Here is a 21510-nt window from a genome sequence, read left to right as displayed (position 1 = left end):
ATGACAAATTTAGCATTTAAAACATAAAAATAACAATGGGCTAACAATACACTGATTCAATTATTCGTTGAAAATCAATAATAATTTAAATGAAATTTAGTTATTTAGTAATCGATTACTCTTGGTATGATTAAACTTTTTCTTCGCGCCTTTTTGATCACAATACCCGTGTGTGAACTCTTTCGCATTCGATTATCGGACTATTTGTGCGATACTGATGAATGTGCACTTTTTGTAAGCTGTGTTATAATTTTCCTTAACGGGTTCTTTTCGTTTGATTCATTTTTACAAAGAAGCTAAACAAGCGGTTTAAATAGGTCTATTCCTTTATAAAACAACCAAAACCTTTAAATACCCCCGTGGGGGAGGGCGAATCATTCTCTAGTCTAGACTATAGGCAATACATAAATTGTTTGACTGTAAAAACAACCCATTAAAGCATCTGCTCCAGAAAGGTGAAGTAGAAAGCGTATTTCAACACCCGCATATGTAAGAGTTTTCCAGTGATGATCCTCTATACCTGCGGCTCAATCTCAGGTTTCATTCAAGACGTTTATGTGTCAGCAACAGCTGTCCTGGAGCTCGCGCTGGCCTCGGGCAAGAGAGACAAGACTTCAGCTGGAAGGAAGACCAAAGACCGAAGGGTTTGTGGAAATATTTCCCTCACTGTGAAAGGTAAAGCTGTGGTCAAGAGCGCACTGCATGATGCATAGGTCAGTCGGGTGAGGGCAATGCTGTGAAGCTGGAAAGCTGCAGGATTCATTTTGGCCCCCAAATTTTTTGATTTCAGTGTTGTTTTAATATACTGTTGACCTTGACTTGACAGAAGTGTCTAGCTTAATAAGAAGTTTGATATGAACATGTGATAGAATATTGAGGAATTGGGATTTAAAATTGTGATGAATGTTAATTCGTCATGATTTAAGTTGAGCTACAGTACACAGCATAGCTAGATATATACTTTAAACATGTCCAGTAGTTTAGTAGCTAGTAAATTAGATAAGTGGAATTTTAAATAATTCATATGGGAAGTTGGGAAAGGTTTTACAATATTTCACTCTGAAATACTTGATTTTAATTTGTCAATTGTGACATTCTGCTGGCAAATATTTTTGTACAATGACCACTAAATTTTAATTGAACATTGTCCCAGGCTAACTATTAGCTCCTCCGTAGCTGTGCTAGTTTCATGTCTCGAAATCATCCTGTGGTCTTTCTTTTCAAACAATAAAATAATTCAAAAATAAATAAGAAATTAATACTGAAACTGAATTAAATATTCATGTCTATTTATTCATTTATTTATTTTGTAAGCGGGTGTGTAGTAAGAAGGATAATGTGTCATTTTGCACGTAACACTTTAGGGTCCAACTCTCAGTATTAACTAGTTGTTTATTAGCATGTATATTACTAGAATATTGGCTGTTTATTAGTACTTATAAAATTATACTTATTCTACATCCCTAATCAAACCTAAACTTAACAACTACCCTACTAACTTAGTAGGGTAGTTGTTAAGTTTAGGTTTGATTAGGGATGTAGAATAAGGACCCTAATCTAAAGTGTGACCAGTTTGCTTTATCCTTTACATATTCACAAAGTTTTTCTCTTACTCTCATGTTTATTTGCTCTCCACCATACTTCTATAAATGTAGGCTATATGTGAAGACTATACAAGTTTTCCCCTATGGCTAGGCTAATGTGTCAGGTCTATTGTTCCAGCAGATGCTGACTGTGTTGCCATACTCTTTTTCCCATCCAACAGACTATGGAGTCAGAGTTAAATATAGCCAGGGTCTTCATTTCAGGGCTCGGCTGATGATGCTCGTAGTACTCAGTTGTACCCCACCATTCCTACAAATGTTAATCCATGTTGCCCCGATCAGAGGTGTAGGATGTTGGAGACTCTAGGACTGTTGGTCCCGAGACGCTCGTCAGAAGCACTCAGATCGGATTTTACTTAAACCCCCTTCAGATTTATGCACTTGAGGTACCTAGGAAGTTGTCTCATTTCACAGAGGTGCCAGCTAACTTAAGGTTGTTTAATATTGGATATTGCTTGTGATTGAAATAAAACGAGATGTTTGTTTTTAGTTTTATTGCTAAGGGCAAGATTGAAACCTGAGGTTGGACCTTGTGAGTTTAGCCCTGGTGGACGGGTTGTGGTTACTTGGAGCTAAACGGTGACAACACCATGTATATGATACTGTCATGGATATATGGATGTAGCAACTGTTGATGTCATCATTCAGTGACATACTAATTATTTGGTGTAGATTCTGTTGAATTAGATTATGTTGTGTTGTGTAGAGAGTGTGTGTGTGTATGAGCGAGTGCTGGGCGTCACATGTTCTTGGACGCAAAAGGTGTTGGTTTTAGGTTTCTTTCACCGGTGAAACCATGTGATCTTCTGGCAATCCCCCTACCAGCACTCTTGTGTTGAAAGTGCAAACATGAATTTGACCCGTTTCAGCCACCACACATTTTCGAGCATCCGGAGTTTGTAGTGCTGTGACTTTTAATATCTTTGAGATATTATATCACTATGAGATATGTGTCGATCATGGGCGTTTTTAGCTTTTCATCAGTACTGAGGCACAGACCTCCATCAAAAAGTGTCTTTCTTCTTTCTCGGATACTGTTACAGATATATTTATATAAATTGGCTTTGCAGTACAGAGCCGAGCTGCTTCCTTGTACTCAAATGATAAGACATTTGCAGGTTTCATTTTGAATAGTAGGTAAATGTCTCATGCAGTGCTCTCTTTGTTTTATAAAGTATCTTGTTACTATTTTGGTGTGAAAAGATTTTAGTGTGTGAGTGAACTGTCCAAATTAATAAAAAAAAAAACAGTTTCGTCAGATTAGATCAAAAGAGTGATTTATTTCAAAATCTGGCATCATTAGTTCTAATTCCAAAAACACACAACATGATTGCTAAAATCTTATTAGGGAAAATAATTCTCAAGGGTGCGTTTCCCAAAGCCAACTATGGTCGCAAGTTCCATTAAATTGTGTTGTAAGACAATAGTTGGCTTTGACAAAACGCACTCCAGATGCTGTAATCTCCATTGCCAGACAAGGACTTATCAGTAGTATTCTACAGTAAAAACAGTCTAACGACACCCTGGTCTTGATTAATTTTCATTGATTATTTTGAAACTGCATTTTCATAGTTCCTATAACTATTTGAAGAGCTGCACGATTATGGATAAATAGAGAATCACAATTTTTTTGTAGTTGTTTCAAATAGAGATGTAATATTGTAATAATATTATTGTAAATTACTAGAGGATCTGACAAAATATTAATTGCTGCTGTCTATTTAAAAAAAAAAATGGGTTGAATGAATGATTAATAAATACTTCACTTGTTTTATTACTGGATGAATCCGCGTTTTTGAACAAAACTCTTGAATGAAAATTCAATGACAAATACATTTTTTAACAGTCACTTGTCGCCACCTACTGGTGTAACGATTTAATCTATACAATCGTTATTTGAAACGCCATGTTACTTTCAAAAGGGGATTTGCTCTGTTTTGATTGCATCAGTGTTTATATATGAAATGTGAACTTATTCAAGTACTTCTGTGATGATTTGAATTATTGTAAGACAGAAATATCAATACTGTGTATTGAAAAGACTGTTTGTGAAGCTGTTTCATACCTATACACATAATAAATGCTTTTCTCTGGGTCTACATCAGCGCAAACACAGATCAGAATGTTCCGGTGTGATTTTGTCAAAGGTTTAATAGACACAGGTGAATCGTTGTCATTTTGGAATAAGATCGCACACGTGTTTGAATCAAGATCTCAATTTTTTTTTAATGATTAATCTTGTAGCTCTAACTATTGGTGGAGATACCCATTTTTTGACACCACTGGATCTGGGAATGATTTTTGTTATAGGAATGCCTTTTGTGGGGACTAAATTAGCTCCTACTTCAGTTCAGAGTAGGTCTAACCCAGCACAATAAAAACTACCTGTGATGTAAGTGTACGTTGATTGGCTGAACGCATGCCATACGAAACACACCATTTTTAAAAATCAATGTAAACACACAGTTTAAACTTACTCCACGAACATGGAAAACAGTGAAAGGTAGCATTTACCTTTTGCCTTTGTCTGCGGCGCTTTGTTTTTTTCTCAGCCTCAATGATATGTAGAACTGCAAGTTGTCAGTAGATTTTATCTCTTAGCCTTCCTTTTTGCTCTTTCTATCACATGGCCTAACTTGTACGTCTACATTCCATTTCCTTTATCATGAAACCCATAACACACAATAAAAACACAGCTCTGATCATGGCGTCTTCCATCCTCTAGTTGTTGACGTTATTGAATGCCGCGTTTAAATGATGTTGCTGTTGACCAGCTTACCAGGAAAATGGCCCTATAGGAGAAAATGTAGTTCTCGGGGGACCGCCCTGGGGCGCGCGTTTCCCAAACAACGACGTAACTCGCTGCTTAACTACCATAGTACGATGCATCGTTGAAGAAATCAACTAGCTAGCATAGACAGTATATAAACTGGACACAGCGACCCCATAGGTTTCAACGGAGAAAAGTGAAGCAAATTAGAAGCACTCACTTCCTGATTCCTGGCTGAGCGTACTGCGCAGACTCAAACTGAGCTTGACGACGTGAATGTGACGTCAGCAGCCTGTCTGACAGTTGTAAGTCTTCTAGTAGCTGTGCCAAGCGAAATCTGAATCATTCCCTTCCGAATCTTGCAGAGACGGAGAGCGTGAGTAGGAGCTGTCCATGAGGTAGCAACTTTATGACTCTCTATGGGCTTCTCCCTTGACTTTATCGGACTTTATGCCTCCACGTCCCCCCGCTTGACTGCGAGCTTCTCCTCCTGCCTATACGGTAATTTCCAGAGAGTCGCGTGGTTATGACGCAATCGTTAGCCTATTTTTACAAAAACTGCTTCTACGGAGCCATAACGTAAGATACAAGGTAATGGAGCCTTTTATACATTGTCGTGTTTTTTTAGAAATAAACAATGGACAAATGGAGTCTTTAAAGAGTCAGATGTAAAGTTATTCGCTGTCAAAGTGACGCCAAAATGAATGGGAGTCAATGGAATGCTAACAGCAGGTGATGGCTTGTTAGCCAATGGCGGCCACCGGGGGTGGTATGGAATTCGAGAGCTCGATTACCCCCCTGCTAGCTAGTCACGACTGTGTATTGTCGCAAAGTGGTCGTTCAGCCATGTTGGTTTATGACGTCACGCACGTGGTGGAGTAATAACTTCTTTTAATGAATCTGTTTGAGATCGAATTAACGCTATTACAGACATGACATCTGAGGACTATTTCTCATTTTTCTCAGTTATTTTGCTTTATTTCCAGATTCAATCATGGGCTCGTTCTTACCAAGCGTGCCGCACAAGCCCTGAAAAGTGAAGCCAAAACGTCTCGATCGCCCCCCGGTGACTGGTCCTAGTATAGGTCATAAACCCCGCCTCCCCGTGTTATTCAACTAAATAAGAGACCAACTAAACAATTAAATTACACATCGAATATCTTTTTTCCAAAGGTGGTTTCTTTCATTTGCTGTCGTTTTTATCACACTGATGTAAGTTCAAGTGTCTGTTTCAAAAATAAGTTGTTTTTTTTGTTAGTTACGTGATGCTATAAAAACGGTGGCGTAACGTCATGATTGACAGCTGTGATTGACAGGTTCTCTGAGCGAAGTAGTCACTAAAGCACCAACGGACATTTTTTTCGGGATCTTCGGAGGACTGAGGAGATTGTATTTACTTTATTTTAACAAGCCTCCTATCGTACTGCAGTGTTTGGTGTTTTAAGCCCCCAACGGCGCCTTCCAGGCAGCGAGGGGATGGGTAGGTTTAAGGGTAGGGTTAGCTGCCTCTAAGGAGCCATTGGGGGCTTAAAACACCATCGAGCTGAACTATGCTGATAACGACGGAACTTGCGAACATAGTTGGCCAACGATGCTTTTGGGAAACGCACCCCTGGCTAGTTCCTCTGTTCCTGTAACCGAGTTCCTATAACTACCCAGTCGAAAGCCCCTATACTGTAGTGTACCATATTACAGTGTGCTAGTATTCCTCAGTTCAAGGAATATTTCACCCCAAAATTAAAATTCTGTCATTATTAACACTCCCATTGTTGGACTATGACTTTCTTTCTGCTGTGGAACACAAATGGAAATGTTAAGGAGGAGCTGAAAATATGCTCTTTTCAGTACAGTACGGTATAAATTGAATGTCAATCAAACAGTGACAAAAAGGACAAGAAAAGTAGTCCATACATCAAAGTAGGCAAACCTTGTTTGTTTAATTCCCCTCTCCTCTGTGTCATGTTGTTCAATATGTTCAAATTTAAACTCAAACTTGCTGTGTCTCGAAGGTGTGCAGGTGTAAATGTGATTTGAGAGCTAAAGAGGAGGGAGGATTTTCAGCAATAACTTAAATGTTGGTCTGTTTCTCACAGAAAGATATTCTGTTGCAGAATACTTCAAATATAGTTCATCATTATATGGTCTAGTTTATGCTTTTTTGTGTTGTTTGGCGCTTGACAGCCACTGGTCACTGTCCACTGTTGAGAAATGACCAGCTAAGACATTAGGCAACATATCTTCTTAATGTTACACTGTAGACAGAAGATTATAATGGTTTCAGATGGCATAAGGGGGAGTAAATGATTTCTGTTGTGTTAACATGCTTGTATGCTTGACCTGCTATGGCTTTCTGCTACATGTAGACCCTTTACCATTTTCCTTAAAATGTGTAAAGACATTTTTCACAGTTATTTTCATAAATATCCCATACAAGTCTACATCCAATGATAATAATAATCATTTAACTTATATCTGTTTATTACTGAAAAATATCATATTAGTAATCATTGTATTGAGTTCCACAATTAAGCAAATAGATACAGACCTTAGAAAATGAATAATCCTCATATTTGGAATGAAATTACCATGATTTACATAGTGATTTCAGTTGATAGCAGTGGATTGGAGACATCTTTGTCAGAAAGAGCTTTGTGTGAGGCCTTATAGAGACCAGAGAGCAAGGTTAAGTGGGCATGGCAGCGTTAAAGAAGACATAGGTCCAAGGCACGCCTCATGTCATCACGGTATGGTAATGAAATCTCTTGTTTGTACTGCTGATCTTTTTTTTTTTACAACTTACCACATCAGGCATAAGTGCAGGTGTCAGAGGTCACAAATGGATATAGTCAAGCTATTCCTGGTCTTATTTAAATGAAATGTAGATGTGTTTTGCTTTGTTGAAATATCAGTTGTGTCAGCATAGTTGTATAGTTTTAATGCTATTTATGCTTTTCAATAGATTTTCCCCCCTTTGGATGTCAGTCAGTGACACTGTTTTATGAGCAACATCGATCATGTGTTAAAACTCAAGCACTTGCCAGTGTCCAGTTACCCCTTAAGTTATTTAGACACTTAAGCTGCTCTAAGTTTTTTTAGCCATTTTTGCAATTGGGCAATTTTTATAGTTTGGCAAAAATAGGTTTATGAAGAATTGGTCTTCATGGGTTTACTTGCACCTGAAAACCCATTGCAGGTACCTCAGACATGATATTTGTTGTCCGTAGCCTTGAGTAATTTTAAATAAATGTGGTTTTATACCAAATGGAGCCAAATGAATAATGCCAACTTTCTATAATAATTTTTTTGCCATTTAACAACATGACAACATTAACATACACCCTAAATCTACATCTAATCTATAAATTACAAACCCTCCTGGAGACTGACGTCACTGCCCTTTACATTGCTGTTCAGGCGGGTTCTAAAAAGTTGTTGTTGAGTCAGACTCGGGTCTGTTTTTATCAGATCTATCTAAGGTTGAGTTGTTGTTGTTTTTTTTAAAAAAAAATTTTTTTTACAAAACTAATTCATGCATGTAAGGTTTGGGTAAGAAGTGATTCGGTGTCAATTCGGGTCTGGTACAGATCTCTAGAGAGTTAACTCGGCTCAAGTTCTATGTTTTTATCTTAACTTTGAACATATTGCTTTATAATTGACACCATAACACAATTATTTGATTTTGAATGTGTGTTTATGCTACCTTTCTAAAAAACATACATGACAGATTTTTTCTAATCTATGCAATTATGTGTATGTATATTGGTGGACATTTCCTATATGGTGGTTCATTATTATCTTTTACATCTGTGTTCTGCTGCCAAACATTGAGCATCAGTCATCTGAAAAAGCTTGGCAAGGATCACTCAAATGAAGAGAATCTTTCACTATATTTCTGAGTGCATAACAGTATGAGATCTCTGTTTGCCTGTTGTTCTTGGGTGTAGGTACAGTAAGATGCAATACCAGCAACAAATATTAGCATGTCATTATTAACTTTTCTGTCCTATAATTGAGACTTCAGTCAGTGTCACTAGTCTTGCCCTGTGTACTGGCTTTACAACAATCTCTGTTGACAGCTACTGTATATGAGCAAGTTGCCGGACTATTCAGTGGTATAGTTATTACTTGTTGAAGATCTGATCTGCTATAATGCAATCAGGAAATGTCTTCAGTAAAGACTGCAAGAAGTATATTTTAAGGCTTGGGGAAAACTGGGCCCCTGACCTGATAAAGACTTTTAAAAGGTTTAGGAGGGGGTGGCGCTGTCTTATCCGGTAGTGAAATAGGACAGGAGTTCCAAACCTTTCCATTTCAGGACATTAGATAAGTATAATCTATCTCAAGACCCACCAAAATGTTTTAGATGGTAGTATCAAACATTTGATATGACAGAAATCGAGTATTTGATAAAAAAGATTAATTATTATTAATTATTCAGTAAAAAATATTTAATAGTACAACTGTAAAATTTCCAACTGTAAACATTTTTAACTTTCAATTTCTCCATTTACAGACGCTAAAGATTATGTAAAATATGTCCATAAAAACTTAAAACATGGAATGGATATGAACTGTAATCCGCGCTGCGATTGTCGTTAAACTCATTGCGGTGAGTTCAATGCTTTTTAAAGATATATTTTCCCTTTGTGTTGGTTGGTAGTCAAATACATGCTTTTCCTGACATTTGAATTCTCTGGTGTAATGCAATCTCATGAGTCGCTCTGATACCCTGAAAACACTATCATTGCAAAGTTGCATGTGCACGCTTTACTTTGAAACATGCAGTACATATATTTACATAATTAAATCACAGCCTTTGCGATTCGAACTAAACTACTTGTGTCTGTTTATGTGTGTGTCATTCAGTGAAACGTAAATTTAGCTGCAGCCAAGTGACTTTGCGCGACCCACATTTTCCCACTCTCACAGTTTGAAAACCCCTGATAGTAGATCTTGATGGCGGCTTAATAGCCCCATCCAGGATGGCACAGTGAAGCTTAATATTGGTGGGAAAATGACATAGAACACCCTCCATTTTTTGGCAGGTGCTCTTTTGAAAAAGTTTGCTGGACGGTGTAAACAAACTGACAAATTGTTGGATGCAAAGCAGAAAAAAATGGGTCAGAAATGGTGACCTAGAAATGCTAATGATGCCACAACCAGTGTTGGGGGGAAACACATTAATGTGAGTTACGTAATAAGATTACTTTTTTTAATTACTTTTTCATTGATTGACACTTCTCCTGTTCCCATGTTGAGAGAAATTGTGAGTAAGTGCAGAGGCATTGTGTGAACATGATGGTTATTGTAATTCAAATTTTAAGTTAAATTTTAAGCAGGCATTTACTCATTTCACTTCCACAAAAATTCAGTATTCCTCAAAATGAATAAAAAAAGGGAATTGCAAACTATTAAAGGGGTGGTTGATTATGATTTCACTTTTCTAACTTTATTTAGTGTGTAATGTTGCTGTTTGAGCATAAACAACATCTGACAAAAAGTTACAACGCTCAAAGTTCAAAGCAAAGGAAGATATTTGCTTTTAAAGAAATCGTTTTTTAAAGACTACAACAAACGACTGGTAGGGATTACACGACATTCCTCCCGGGTTAGTGACATCACCAACCCTAAAATTTACATAAACCACGCCCCCGGGAACACGCAGTCCATGTTGAGAAGAGGAAGAGTTGTTGTAGTAGAGCACATTTGGGAGTCTGTGTGATGGATCGACTGCCTTTCCCTGGTAATCAGCGCCACCCCGTCCCTTAATTCCCCTCCCTTCCGTGCTTCCTGAAACAGTCATGAACTCCAGACTGGATTTACCCACCTGTCCAGCAAAAACAGAGCCACCTGAATGTCGGATTGGAAGCCCTTCTGCCGACGGAGTTCTCGCCACCTTTCGAAGTCTTTTCCGATGTAAATTCGGGACTTCGCGCGTTCCTTCTCCTTTTCCCTCTTCTTTGCTATTTGTTCATCGGAACGTCGTCTCTTTGGTCGTGTGTCGGCCATATCAAAATTCAAGAAAATGTAATTCTAACGTTGGTCATTGTTTGACATCTCTCCTCTAGCTAACTTCCCTCTTCATGCTTCTCTCACCTACACCCCCCCCCCCCCCCCTTCATGTGCACGCGCACTAACCCCCCAACCCCAACCCCCAAATCATTATTGGCTGGAACACTGTTTGTTATGTTTCGTGGTCCAGGCTGGGCCAGTTTGTTTTTGTTGCCGTTTGTGGAACCTGGGCTGTCTACAGAGACAGTGTGTTCAGGGGACAGGTAGCTAGCGGATAGTGAGGAGATGTTTGCTGTATGTGACAAAAAATGTTTCGGCCTAAAAAACGTGTGACATCGCTTAGAGCACCTTTAACACTTTATTTCCCCCAGTTTTGGATATTTTATGTTTATTTATGTTAATACGTGCCTCTCCGAGGCTTGACACCACTCCCACTGTGTCTGTCATTTGCTCTTCCCGCCTCAGTTTGCTCAAGCTGTCGCATCCGTCTTTTCACATGCAATACAGTACGTAATACAAATGCAATAGCATGTCACTCTGTAGGCATCTTACAACAGTTCCCACACAAGCGATTTTATAGAATATCATGACAGAATTTGCTAATCAAAGACTTGAAGATAGTTAACTCCAGATCAGCAACATAAATCCATCAACTAACCATTCAGAAACGTCCTGTTGCAATCTACATGTTGTCACTTCTTCTTGAGACTCTCCATCATTGTCCGACTCCAGTTTAAACATAAAAGGCAGAACAGTTTCTGACATTTTAGTGCTTGAGGTTTAGCTGCGTTAGGTAATCGGAACTGCTAACACTCACAAGCTCTTGAAGCTCCACCCTCTGTGCCGGGAGCAGCAGCTCATTTGCATTTAAAGGGGCACACACGAAACAATGCGTTTTTACTCACCCTCAAAAAGGGACAACTTTAACATGCTGTAAAACATCTTTAACATCTGTGGGGTATTTTGAGCTAAAACTTCACATACACACTCTGGGGACATCAGAGACTTATTTTACATATTGTAAAAAGGGGCATTATACCACGCCTTTAAGCAAACCTGCAATAATTAAAATGTTGAATAATACATAATTTATGTATTTAATCTCACTTTATTAACCAGTGTCTTTGCTGTTGACCTTTGATGATCCAATTCATCCATACTAAGCAAAATGACTTTGTTTAAACGTCACAGTGTTACACTTTTTGTTTTTCGTAAGAGTGTTAAACTTTCTTCTCCTGAGTCATTCCACTTCCAGCATGGAAGGGCCTTTACATTTGCCAAAAATATAACTTTTTTATGTTGTTATTAAAAAACAAATAACAGGTGAGAAAATGTAACGCAATGCATTACTTTTCATGAAAAGTAACAAACTAACACAATTAGACTAGTTACTTTTTAGGGAGTAAACGCAATATTGTAACGCATTACTTTTAAAATTAACTTTAGAAAACGTAAGAAAAGAGACGGTTTGACTTCAATTGCAGTGAATATGTAATGGAGTGACATTGACCTGCTGTGAAACTCAAGATGTTGTGCGCTGTAATGGGTGGAAGGATCAAAGTGAGGGACCATTTGTTTTTGATGGGTAAAGGAGTCTCATGCATAAGACTAGGTGTTGGGCGATGGGTCGGAGCTGAGTTGGCGTGTTAGCCTGTTTATTGGTGCGATGCGAGTGAGGCTGGAATGAGCAGAGTCATCTCGCTTCTGTAACTCGATGCTCAACCGTGATGGCCCACGGCAGCTGAGCAGCAACCATATCAGTGTTTGTGTGGTACGCATGTGTATTAGAGTGATACAGAGTGTAAGTCTCCCAGCCCCTGTTGCCCTGTATACTGGGTCCCCATAAAGAAACACTGAATCCTTTAAGTGTACGTATGTGTGTGTGTGTGTGTGTGTGTGTGTGTGTGCTTTCCAATTGTGCCCATGTTGTGTATATGCTGCCCTACAAAGGCAAACTTCATTTCCACTGAACTTAAAATTTTTATTATGATTCATTCAGAAATATGTAGTAAAATATGTGCATTGCAGAATTAATAATCAAGGCTGTGTTTTGTTCTTTACAAATTTTGATTACGCTTTACAATAAGGTCAGATTAGTTAACATTAGTTATCGCATTAATTAAAACTAAGTATTTGTTAGTCTTTGTTAATTTCAACATTTACTACTTATTTATTAATTATTTACTGTTAATGTTAATTGAGCTAACATGAACTAACAAAGAACAGTTGGTTTTTTATTAACTAATGTTAACAAAAAATGATAAATACTGTAACAAATGTAGCTACAGATTTGCTCATTGGGTAACACTTTATTTTACAGTGTCCTTGTTACACGTTACATGTACTTACTTTAGCAATAATTGTAAATTATGCATAATTAGCCTACATGCAACTGACCCTAAACCAAACCCTATTCCTAATCCTAGCCCTATAGTATGTACATGTATAATTACACTGTAACAATGACACCTTAAAAATAGTGTAACCACTCATTGTTAATGTTAGTTAAAGTATTAACTAATATTAACTAATGGGACCTTATTATAAAGTGTTATCTATTGTTCTTTATAGTTCTTTTGCAGTTTAATCTGTTTTAAATATTTGTTTACTTTATATTTTTTGTGACTTAATTCAATACAGTGATAAAAGCTTTGGGAATTATTGTGATATGAAAATGTTATACCGTCACATGCCTATTATAGTTCATGTCAGCTCAGGTCCATTAAATAATGTTGACAGATGCAACTTACATATAAATAATTAACATGAAGTACTGCTTTAGAATTATTTTTCATTGTTAGTTCATGTGACCTAATGTAATTAACTATTGTTAACAGATGGTACCTTATTGTAATGTGTTACCCTTATAGTGTTTGATTTCACATTCAAGAGAAAAATACAAAATGGCGGTCTGACACACTTAACCACCTTCTCTGTAGTAGTGGGCAGCCATCAATTGACTGTGTCTCTGTGAACTCATCATGATTTATGTGAGTTGGCGGGGGTGACTGTGTCTGCTAAATTAATAAGTAATATGATGTTCTATCTAGAGTAATATTTGGTTCTCTTTGGTACTGTGGGAAAGTGTCTTGCTGTCGCTCCCAAGCACACTTTGTCATTGCTTTGGCACATTTATTTGGGTTGCTTCATGCTTCAGTCTCAAGGATGGGATCTCACAGGTGGAGTGTGGCAGACTGGAGGTTCGACTGGTCGTGGCTCATGTCTTAGAGGGAGTGTTAGTCTGCCAAGCGTACATCTTCAAGGTCAGCTTGTAATGTGGCCTTTCCTTGGCAGTCCACAGTCATCTTAACTGACATTTCAAACCTCAGTGGTGTACACTTATTGTTCTGAGATACTTTATAGATCATTAAATTATGTGCCCTGAAGTGACTCTCAGCACAGCACATTAATAAAACTCTCTACCATTGGTTAAAGGGGTGGTTAACATGTTCCTGTTAACATTACACACTTACAGAACATTACATTCCTGTAAGCATAAACAGCATCTGCAAAGTTACGACGCTCAAAGTTCAAAGCAAAGGAAGACATTTTCTTTTAAAGAAATTGCTTTTTAAGGACTACAAACAAATGGCTGGTAGGGACTACAAGACATTCCTCCCAGGTTAATGACATCACCAACCCTAAAATGTACATAAACCCCGCCCCTGGCAATGCGATTTATAGATTATCATGACAGAATATGCTAATCAATGACTAGGAGATAACTACACATGAGCTACATAAATTCATCAACTAACCATTCAGAAATGTTGTCTACATGTTGCCACTTCTTCTTGAATCACTCCATCTTTTTCTGACTTTTTCTTGAACATAAAAGGCTATAATTTTTTTAAATTTTCAGGACACAAGCTGTTGAAGCTCCGCCCCCTGTGCGGGAGCAGCAGCTCATTTGCATTTAAAGGGACAGACACAAAAACTGTGCGTTTTTGCTCACCTTCAAAAAGTGACAATTTTAACATGCTATATAAAAATATATGTGGGGTATTTTGAGCTAAAACTTCACTTACACACTCTGGGGACATCAGAGACTTATTTTACATCTTGTGAAAAGGGCTTTATACCACCCCTTTAAATGAGCAACTATTCTGATGTCAATGCAGGGTCTTAACCTTGTTATAAAGCCTGCTGTATCATATTTGATATGCAAATTTCTAAGGCCTCTGAATTATCAGCTTTGCTGAAAAACCTGTTGTACATATACTACTGCCTTCTTTTGTCTGATTTATAGTTTATCGTTTTTTATTAAGTAACGATTATTCACTATTATTATTCACTGAAATTTCACAAAAATTCAGTTCAGGTACTCATGCTTTTTTTTCACTGTAAAATCTTATTTATAAAGTAAACGTGAGAATAACTTCTATATTGCTTGTAATATTTCAAGATGAACATTTACTGGACTGAAGCAACTTTTTGAAGTTTTTGAAGGTTTACTTGATTTTTATTTTTTTGGGAAATTCATGTTAAAATGTAAGTATCAAATTCATCAGGCTTTTGAGTAACGTTTATTTGTTCATAACTCAATCATTATTGTATTGCATTGCATATGTCCAACCCCCACCCCCGCCACACACACACACACACACACACACACACACACACACACACACACACAATTAAAACTACAGAGCTTTGATCATAAAATTGCATATGTTTGCTCAGTTTGGCCTTCTGAATAAAACGTGTAAGAGGTGTTTTTACCCCTCGAGTGTGAGCTCAATATTCTCACTATATCATAATTTCCATTCTGTCTTTTCCATTCTGTGTAACCAGTGGCACGGATTTTATATATTTTTTTTTTTTGCCATTTACTGCTACAATAATGCACATCTTATATAATCTGTGTTAGCTTATGATGTTTTGATATCATGCATGTATAACAGCCATGACTGAGTGTTTTGCAGTTGTATTAATGACCACAAGGAGATGTTATTAAACAAGGATGTCAGTGAGAGGAAACGCTGTCTCATACAAGAGAATGCACACCCATAAAAGTTTAGTCATGAACGGCCTCCAAAAACTCGTGTTTTGGGGAATGTGGAAATTTTGTTTAAAAAATGATTTAGTGCATGTACTTCAAAATTTTATTTGTAAATTTATGGTACTTACACACCACAGCTTTTGGTTCACACCCAAGACTGTTTGTCGTCAGATTTTAATTTGTTTGGTTGGTGTTCTTTGGGGTTCATGTGCAAGTCAAACCACAATTTATATTTAATTTGCATATTTCACACTCCTGGTCACTTATTTAGTACTGAACTTAATTGAAACAACTAACTTGAGCTGGATATGACCCTTTTATCTTCTGTAGAGCTGCTTTACAGCTTAAATTTGTTTCATAAATGATACATTTTATAACATTAACACTGTTATTTTCTTGTTTTAATAATGTGAAGGCGCTTTGAAACAGTCCGTATTGTATAAAGTGCTATATAGGCTAAATAAATGTGACTTGACTGCACTTCTTATAGATATTTAATTCTGAATTAATTGCTTTTGCATTTTTTTAATCTCTTGCTATACACATCCGCAGCAGACAAATGCAAGCCAGTTTTGAAATGGAGCCAGTTATTTATTTATTTATTTATTTTTAATTTTCCTCAAAATGCACTTACTCATAATATAACTTCCATATATGAAGTCCATGGTAACATTCATCATAATTAAAATGTATTTTTCCTCTCTCTCTTTCAGGAGCTTGGTGTAGAGATTCCCCGTTGAGGTGGTATCTCTTCGCGATGCCAAGATGGCAAGCCTGGTCCCTCGCACAGGCTCATACACATTACGCAAATTCACCCCAGAGTCGCTGGCGGAGATCGACAGGCTCATCCAGGAGAGGAGCACCAGGGAGGAAGGAGACAGGGTTGAGGAGGAACCACTGGCACCGAGCAATGATCTGGAGGCAGGAAAGTGTCTGCCCATGATCTATGGTGAACCACCAAAGGATCTCCTCAACACACCTCTGGAGGATCTAGACCCCTTCTATAAAGCACAGAAAGTCAGTCTCACACCCATAAATGTTAAATAGATTGCCCTTATTTTAAACCTAAACCTGTGTTCGTCTGGGGTGGGCGATATGACCAAAATCTTACATCACGGTATGAGTATATGACGATATATATCACAATTCAGTTCTTTTTGCTTTAAATAAGGTTTTTATGATATAAAAAAAATTGATACCATTGAAATTTCATAATTCTTGTCACCATTTTCAATATCACAAAAAACTAATACTAGCCTAAGAAAAAAAACAACTCAAGTTTACTGAAGTCAAGTAAACTGTCACGCTCTGCCAAGTGGCAGAGCACGATGAAGACGATTAATGCTGAAAAGGCTTTAATAACGGAAAACTCACGAAATGAGTCTAATATCTAATAACTAGCATAGAGGAATACAAACTACAATAGAACAAAGACAAATTAAATAGACCTACCTGGAAAATTTGAAGCACTAGAAATAAGAAATACTACATAAATTGTATAAAGTAATCATATAAAAAACACAATTTACTGTGTAAATTAAATATATATTTATTCTTATTAAAGTTACAAAAGTGATTCTTTGAAGAGCAGAGATTTTCTCTTTTTTGTTGTTTGATTAACATTAATAACAACAGCAGAAACATTTGGATGCTGTCACTTTAAGACCAACCACACAGATCCATTATACTCATGCGTTTTCTTTCTCAACTGTTTATGTTCACTTAAAGGAGCTGTATGTAAGAAATGTATTTCAATTAATCATAAAATGGCCCTGATATGTCACTAGACATTAAGAAATCATGTTCATTTCAAATACTTATATCACTGACAACAGTAGCCTGGCCAGGATATTGTCATTTAAAAAGTGAAGTTGCAGCCCTCAACTGATGTTGATGTTGTCATCTTGTGTTTTGGTCTGATGCCCCACCCTCCACCTATCTACCAATCACGAAGTCAGTAGTGTTTCAGCATCCGGGTTGCCAGCTCTGCTCTAGTTACCACAGCTACAGCTACAAACGTTCCTGCTGGATCCTGCAGCCTATCTGGCAACCTCGAGTCAGGGGAAGGGGGAGGGGATACACCGCTCTACAGTAATTTGAAAGTGATTGCAGTACCAGTTTTGGCCACAATCTTACATACGGCTCCTTTAAGACATAAATGACTGTGTTTACCTGCAAAGACATGGTCACGTTGACACATAAGTATGTGTATTTACCAGTTCAAGCCCAATTAGTCTGCAAAAAGCACTCAGTTCTGTTCTCACACGTTTTATGAGCAGCGGCTTCATGTGCTTGCGCTTTTTTTAATGCATTATTTAGCATCACTACTCACGTAATATAGAATACTCTGAGTGTAATATGCTTACATTTTGAAGTCACCATCTGGAAAGTTTTTAATACAGTCTTGTAAACGTGGTGTACTTGCATTGCCAGGTTATTGATTTGCATGTAAACCGGTAAATAGGGTTATTTCAATAAACAGATTTTTGGTAATTAGTGTAAATGTGCTCAGAGATAATAGACCAAAATCTCTACCGGTTGACAAATTCCTACCGGTTAATCATGTCTGCCGGTATATCACCCACTCCTAGAGTATATAAATGTTTTTCAACTTGCCTTTGTGTTAACCTCTTTCTCATTTGCAGACGTTTATTGTCATAAGCAAGGGAAACACAATCTACAGGTTTGCAGCTGAACCAGCATTGTTTTGTATCAGTCCTTTTAGTCCTGTCAGAAGAGGAGCCATCAAAATTCTTATACATTCATATCCTTCTCAAGCCATCAATTTGATAACAATCATATTTTTTTGTAATGGTTATCATGATTGATACAGTTATGAGTTGTTTGTCATATTTACCTTGACTGTGCTTCAAATATTTTAGTTTGTTCATCATGATCACCATCCTGTCCAACTGCGTGTTCATGACGATGAGTAACCCTCCAGCCTGGAGTAAAACAGTCGAGTAAGAGTTGCCTTGTGTGAACACACTCATTTTTAGTAGCATTGACTTTGTTGAATCTCTTGAGTACTAGCATAATTCTCAAATAATTTTGAAAGATGAAAAGATTAGACAGTAAATAAAACAACTTTCAAATATCTATATGAAATGACAACACATTTCTTGCTGGTTTTATTTATTTATATTTAATTTTGTAATATTTGTATCCCAAAAATGTTGTATACTTGTGTACAAAATGTTGATTTAATTCAGTATTAATACTAGTACTATATAATTGTGACTCTGAAGCACCTTCTTATAATAATAAATTAATTCACAAGAAACATATTTATTTCTGTTTGTTTATTTATTTGTTATTGCAGGTATGTTTTTACTGGTATCTATACCTTTGAAGCAACAATCAAAGTTTTGTCACGAGGCTTCTGCGTGGGACCTTTCACATTCCTTCGTGATCCATGGAACTGGCTTGATTTCATGGTGATTAGCATGGCGTGAGTATTTCAATACATACACATACACACATATATAGGCCTATGATTGAAATACACACACATACACGCATGCGCACACACACACACATGCACACACACACACACACACACACACACACAACTGATATTAAGAACGTTTCTTTGATCTTATGTTTTGCAATGAATCTTTCAGACACCTTCTCAGTGACTGTCAGCTAATGCTTCCACTTGGCCACATTGGTTGACAGTTCTAAATATAAAACATATAAAAACCAATCACTTTCCACTGCCAGGAACAGCTAACACAAAGAAATGATTAGAGGAATAATCTCTTTTGAATCTTGAAATTGTTATTCTAAACCAGTACAACTTTCTTTATACTAATATTTATTTATACTATGGAATACCATATATGGGTGGCACTTCATTTTACAGTCCTGTTTCACATGTACATACTATGTACTTATTATAGCAATTACAATAACTGGGTTATAACTAGATACTAACCCTGAACCTATCAGTAAACCTAACCTTAACCCATGTAGTCACCTTATATTACCAGTGCTTTCTTTGGTAACCACACTCTAAGTATACATTCTGTAAAATAATGTTTAACCAAAATATGAGATGCTGAAGCCTGTTGATTGCTTTTTTCTATGAAAAAAACCCCCCTTTATTTTAAGGTGACGTAGTTAGTTACATTGTACTTACTCAAATAAGTACTGAGTAATATTAATTAACTAGATGTACTTACTATAAAGTTATGGTTAGGGTTTGGTTTAGGGTTAGTTACTTGTAATTATGCATAATTTACTGTTATTACTATAGTAAGTTCATGTAGTAACGTGTAAATACGTCACCTAAAATAAAGTGTTACTAAAAAAAATGTCTTGGACTGCAAAAGGATGCAAAAGCACCATATAAATATCAATTTTAAAAGTGGGTCATGTTTTCTTTATTTCAATCATATTGTAGCTGGTGTTGTATGTTGTGCCTATTTGACACTGATTTGTGGTTTGATTGTTTCTAGGTACGTCACAGAGTTTGTAGACCTTGGTAATGTGTCAGCACTGAGGACGTTTCGTGTTCTTCGAGCTCTCAAAACAATCACAGTTATCCCTGGTATGTAATAATTGTATGTAATGCTACAGTTCTTTAAAAGGCACACACAAATGGAAAAGCACGAAACCACACAAGCACAAATGTTTTCAATGGTATTTTCTTTAATGTCTTTGGATGCAACTACATTTATTTACAGTTTTGATTTTATGATAACACCTTTGCATTGTTTTTTTCCAACCTATGTCTGAAAAATGCATACACCAAAAAAGTATTGTTAATTTGTTTCAATCTCTCCTTGTACTTTCTGCTCAGGTTTGAAAACCATTGTTGGGGCTTTGATTCAGTCAGTCAAGAAGATGGTAGACGTAATGATTTTGACCGTCTTTGCACTGGCTGTATTTGCCCTCATTGGCCTGCAGCTGTTCATGGGAAATCTCCGTCATAAGTGCATCCGTTGGCCCATTCCCAACAGCACCATCTTTGATGTCGACAACTCCACCATGGTCAATGACACCACCCTCAACATCACAGATACTTTCGATTTCAAAGCATACATAGACAATGAAGGTGAATGCAGGTCAAGGTTATTAAATATTTCCAATTTTAACTCAGCTATGTCGTCACATAGTTAGTGCTACAATTAGTACCAGCAGTACTTGTAATTCCAGGACAATAATAATGATAATAATAATTTTGTAAATGAAAAGTATTAGAATGGTTTTGGCATCAATTTTTTACAGCTGTGTTGTGATGTTTTTATTGGAATTTGAGCTGTGTTTTGTGACTCTTTAATGATTCTTTTTGCAAGTCACTGTTTTTTTTTTAAATCCTACAATGAAAATGTAAATGTATTGTCTGCTATAAACTTTTTAGTGCGTTCAAGTCCTTCTGGCAAGTTTGTATTTACGAGTTGGGAAGTCGTGTTTACGACGTCAGTTGCATTCAAGATATACTTTCGTCAGAGCAAGGTGGTGGTGTACCTTCTCTTAAATAACTACACAAAAATACAGCAAGGTTTTTAAACTTTACTTTCAGGATTACTGTCAAGATCCATCAGTCTCAAATCGTGAAAGAATGATTAGGAGGGAGCATGACGAATCATTTTGACAATGACACATGAATTGGCACTTCCAGTCTAGATCTTAAACTCATTGAAAGTCTTTGGGATGTGCTGGAGGAGACTTTACAGAGTGCTGGACTCTTGCATTGTCAATACAAGATCTTCACCAAAAATGTATGCACCTCTTCATGGAAATAACATCACAACAGTCAAGCACTCTGAGGCCTGAATAAAATCCCGAGCTTCCCACTCGTATTTTCGACTTTGTGGTGGTGTTCATGTGCATTCAACTCGTAAATACGATCTTTTCGACATGACTTGAACGTACCATTTGTCTACTATAAAATTGGTATACTTGTTTTACTTTTCAGAAAACCAATACTTTCTGGAAGAAAGTTTAGATGCTTTAATATGTGGTAACAGCTCTGATGCTGGGTAAGTTTGCTTTCATTCCTATTTAGCGGTAATTAAAAATGCTTGTAATTTAAAGGAGAACTCCGGTCAATTTTAACATTGAGCTCATTTTTTTGTACATTTGGAGTGCTGTCAGTACAGAGAACAACGACAAAA

General features: G+C 36.9%; 1 protein-coding gene across 1 annotated transcript in view; it reads left to right on the top strand.

Annotated features, from left to right (window-relative positions):
• Positions 1-437: 437 nt before the first annotated feature.
• Positions 438-21510, top strand: part of scn4aa (sodium channel, voltage-gated, type IV, alpha, a) — a 58358-nt gene continuing 37285 nt past the window's right edge. The window contains exons 1-9 of the mRNA XM_084135968.1: positions 438-455; positions 538-675; positions 16102-16405; positions 18034-18156; positions 18266-18351; positions 18711-18839; positions 19849-19940; positions 20193-20447; positions 21312-21375. Coding sequence (XP_083992094.1) covers positions 16154-16405; positions 18034-18156; positions 18266-18351; positions 18711-18839; positions 19849-19940; positions 20193-20447; positions 21312-21375 — 1001 coding nt within the window. The 5' untranslated portion in view covers positions 438-455; positions 538-675; positions 16102-16153. The remainder of the gene's footprint in view (positions 456-537; positions 676-16101; positions 16406-18033; positions 18157-18265; positions 18352-18710; positions 18840-19848; positions 19941-20192; positions 20448-21311; positions 21376-21510) is intronic.

The sequence above is a fragment of the Abramis brama genome, assembly GCF_963993115.1.
Source record: "Abramis brama genome assembly, chromosome: 14".
Classification (NCBI taxonomy): Eukaryota; Metazoa; Chordata; class Actinopteri; order Cypriniformes; family Leuciscidae; genus Abramis; species Abramis brama.
Note: the sequence above shows the minus strand (reverse complement) of the source record. Positions and strands in the feature narration are given on the sequence as shown.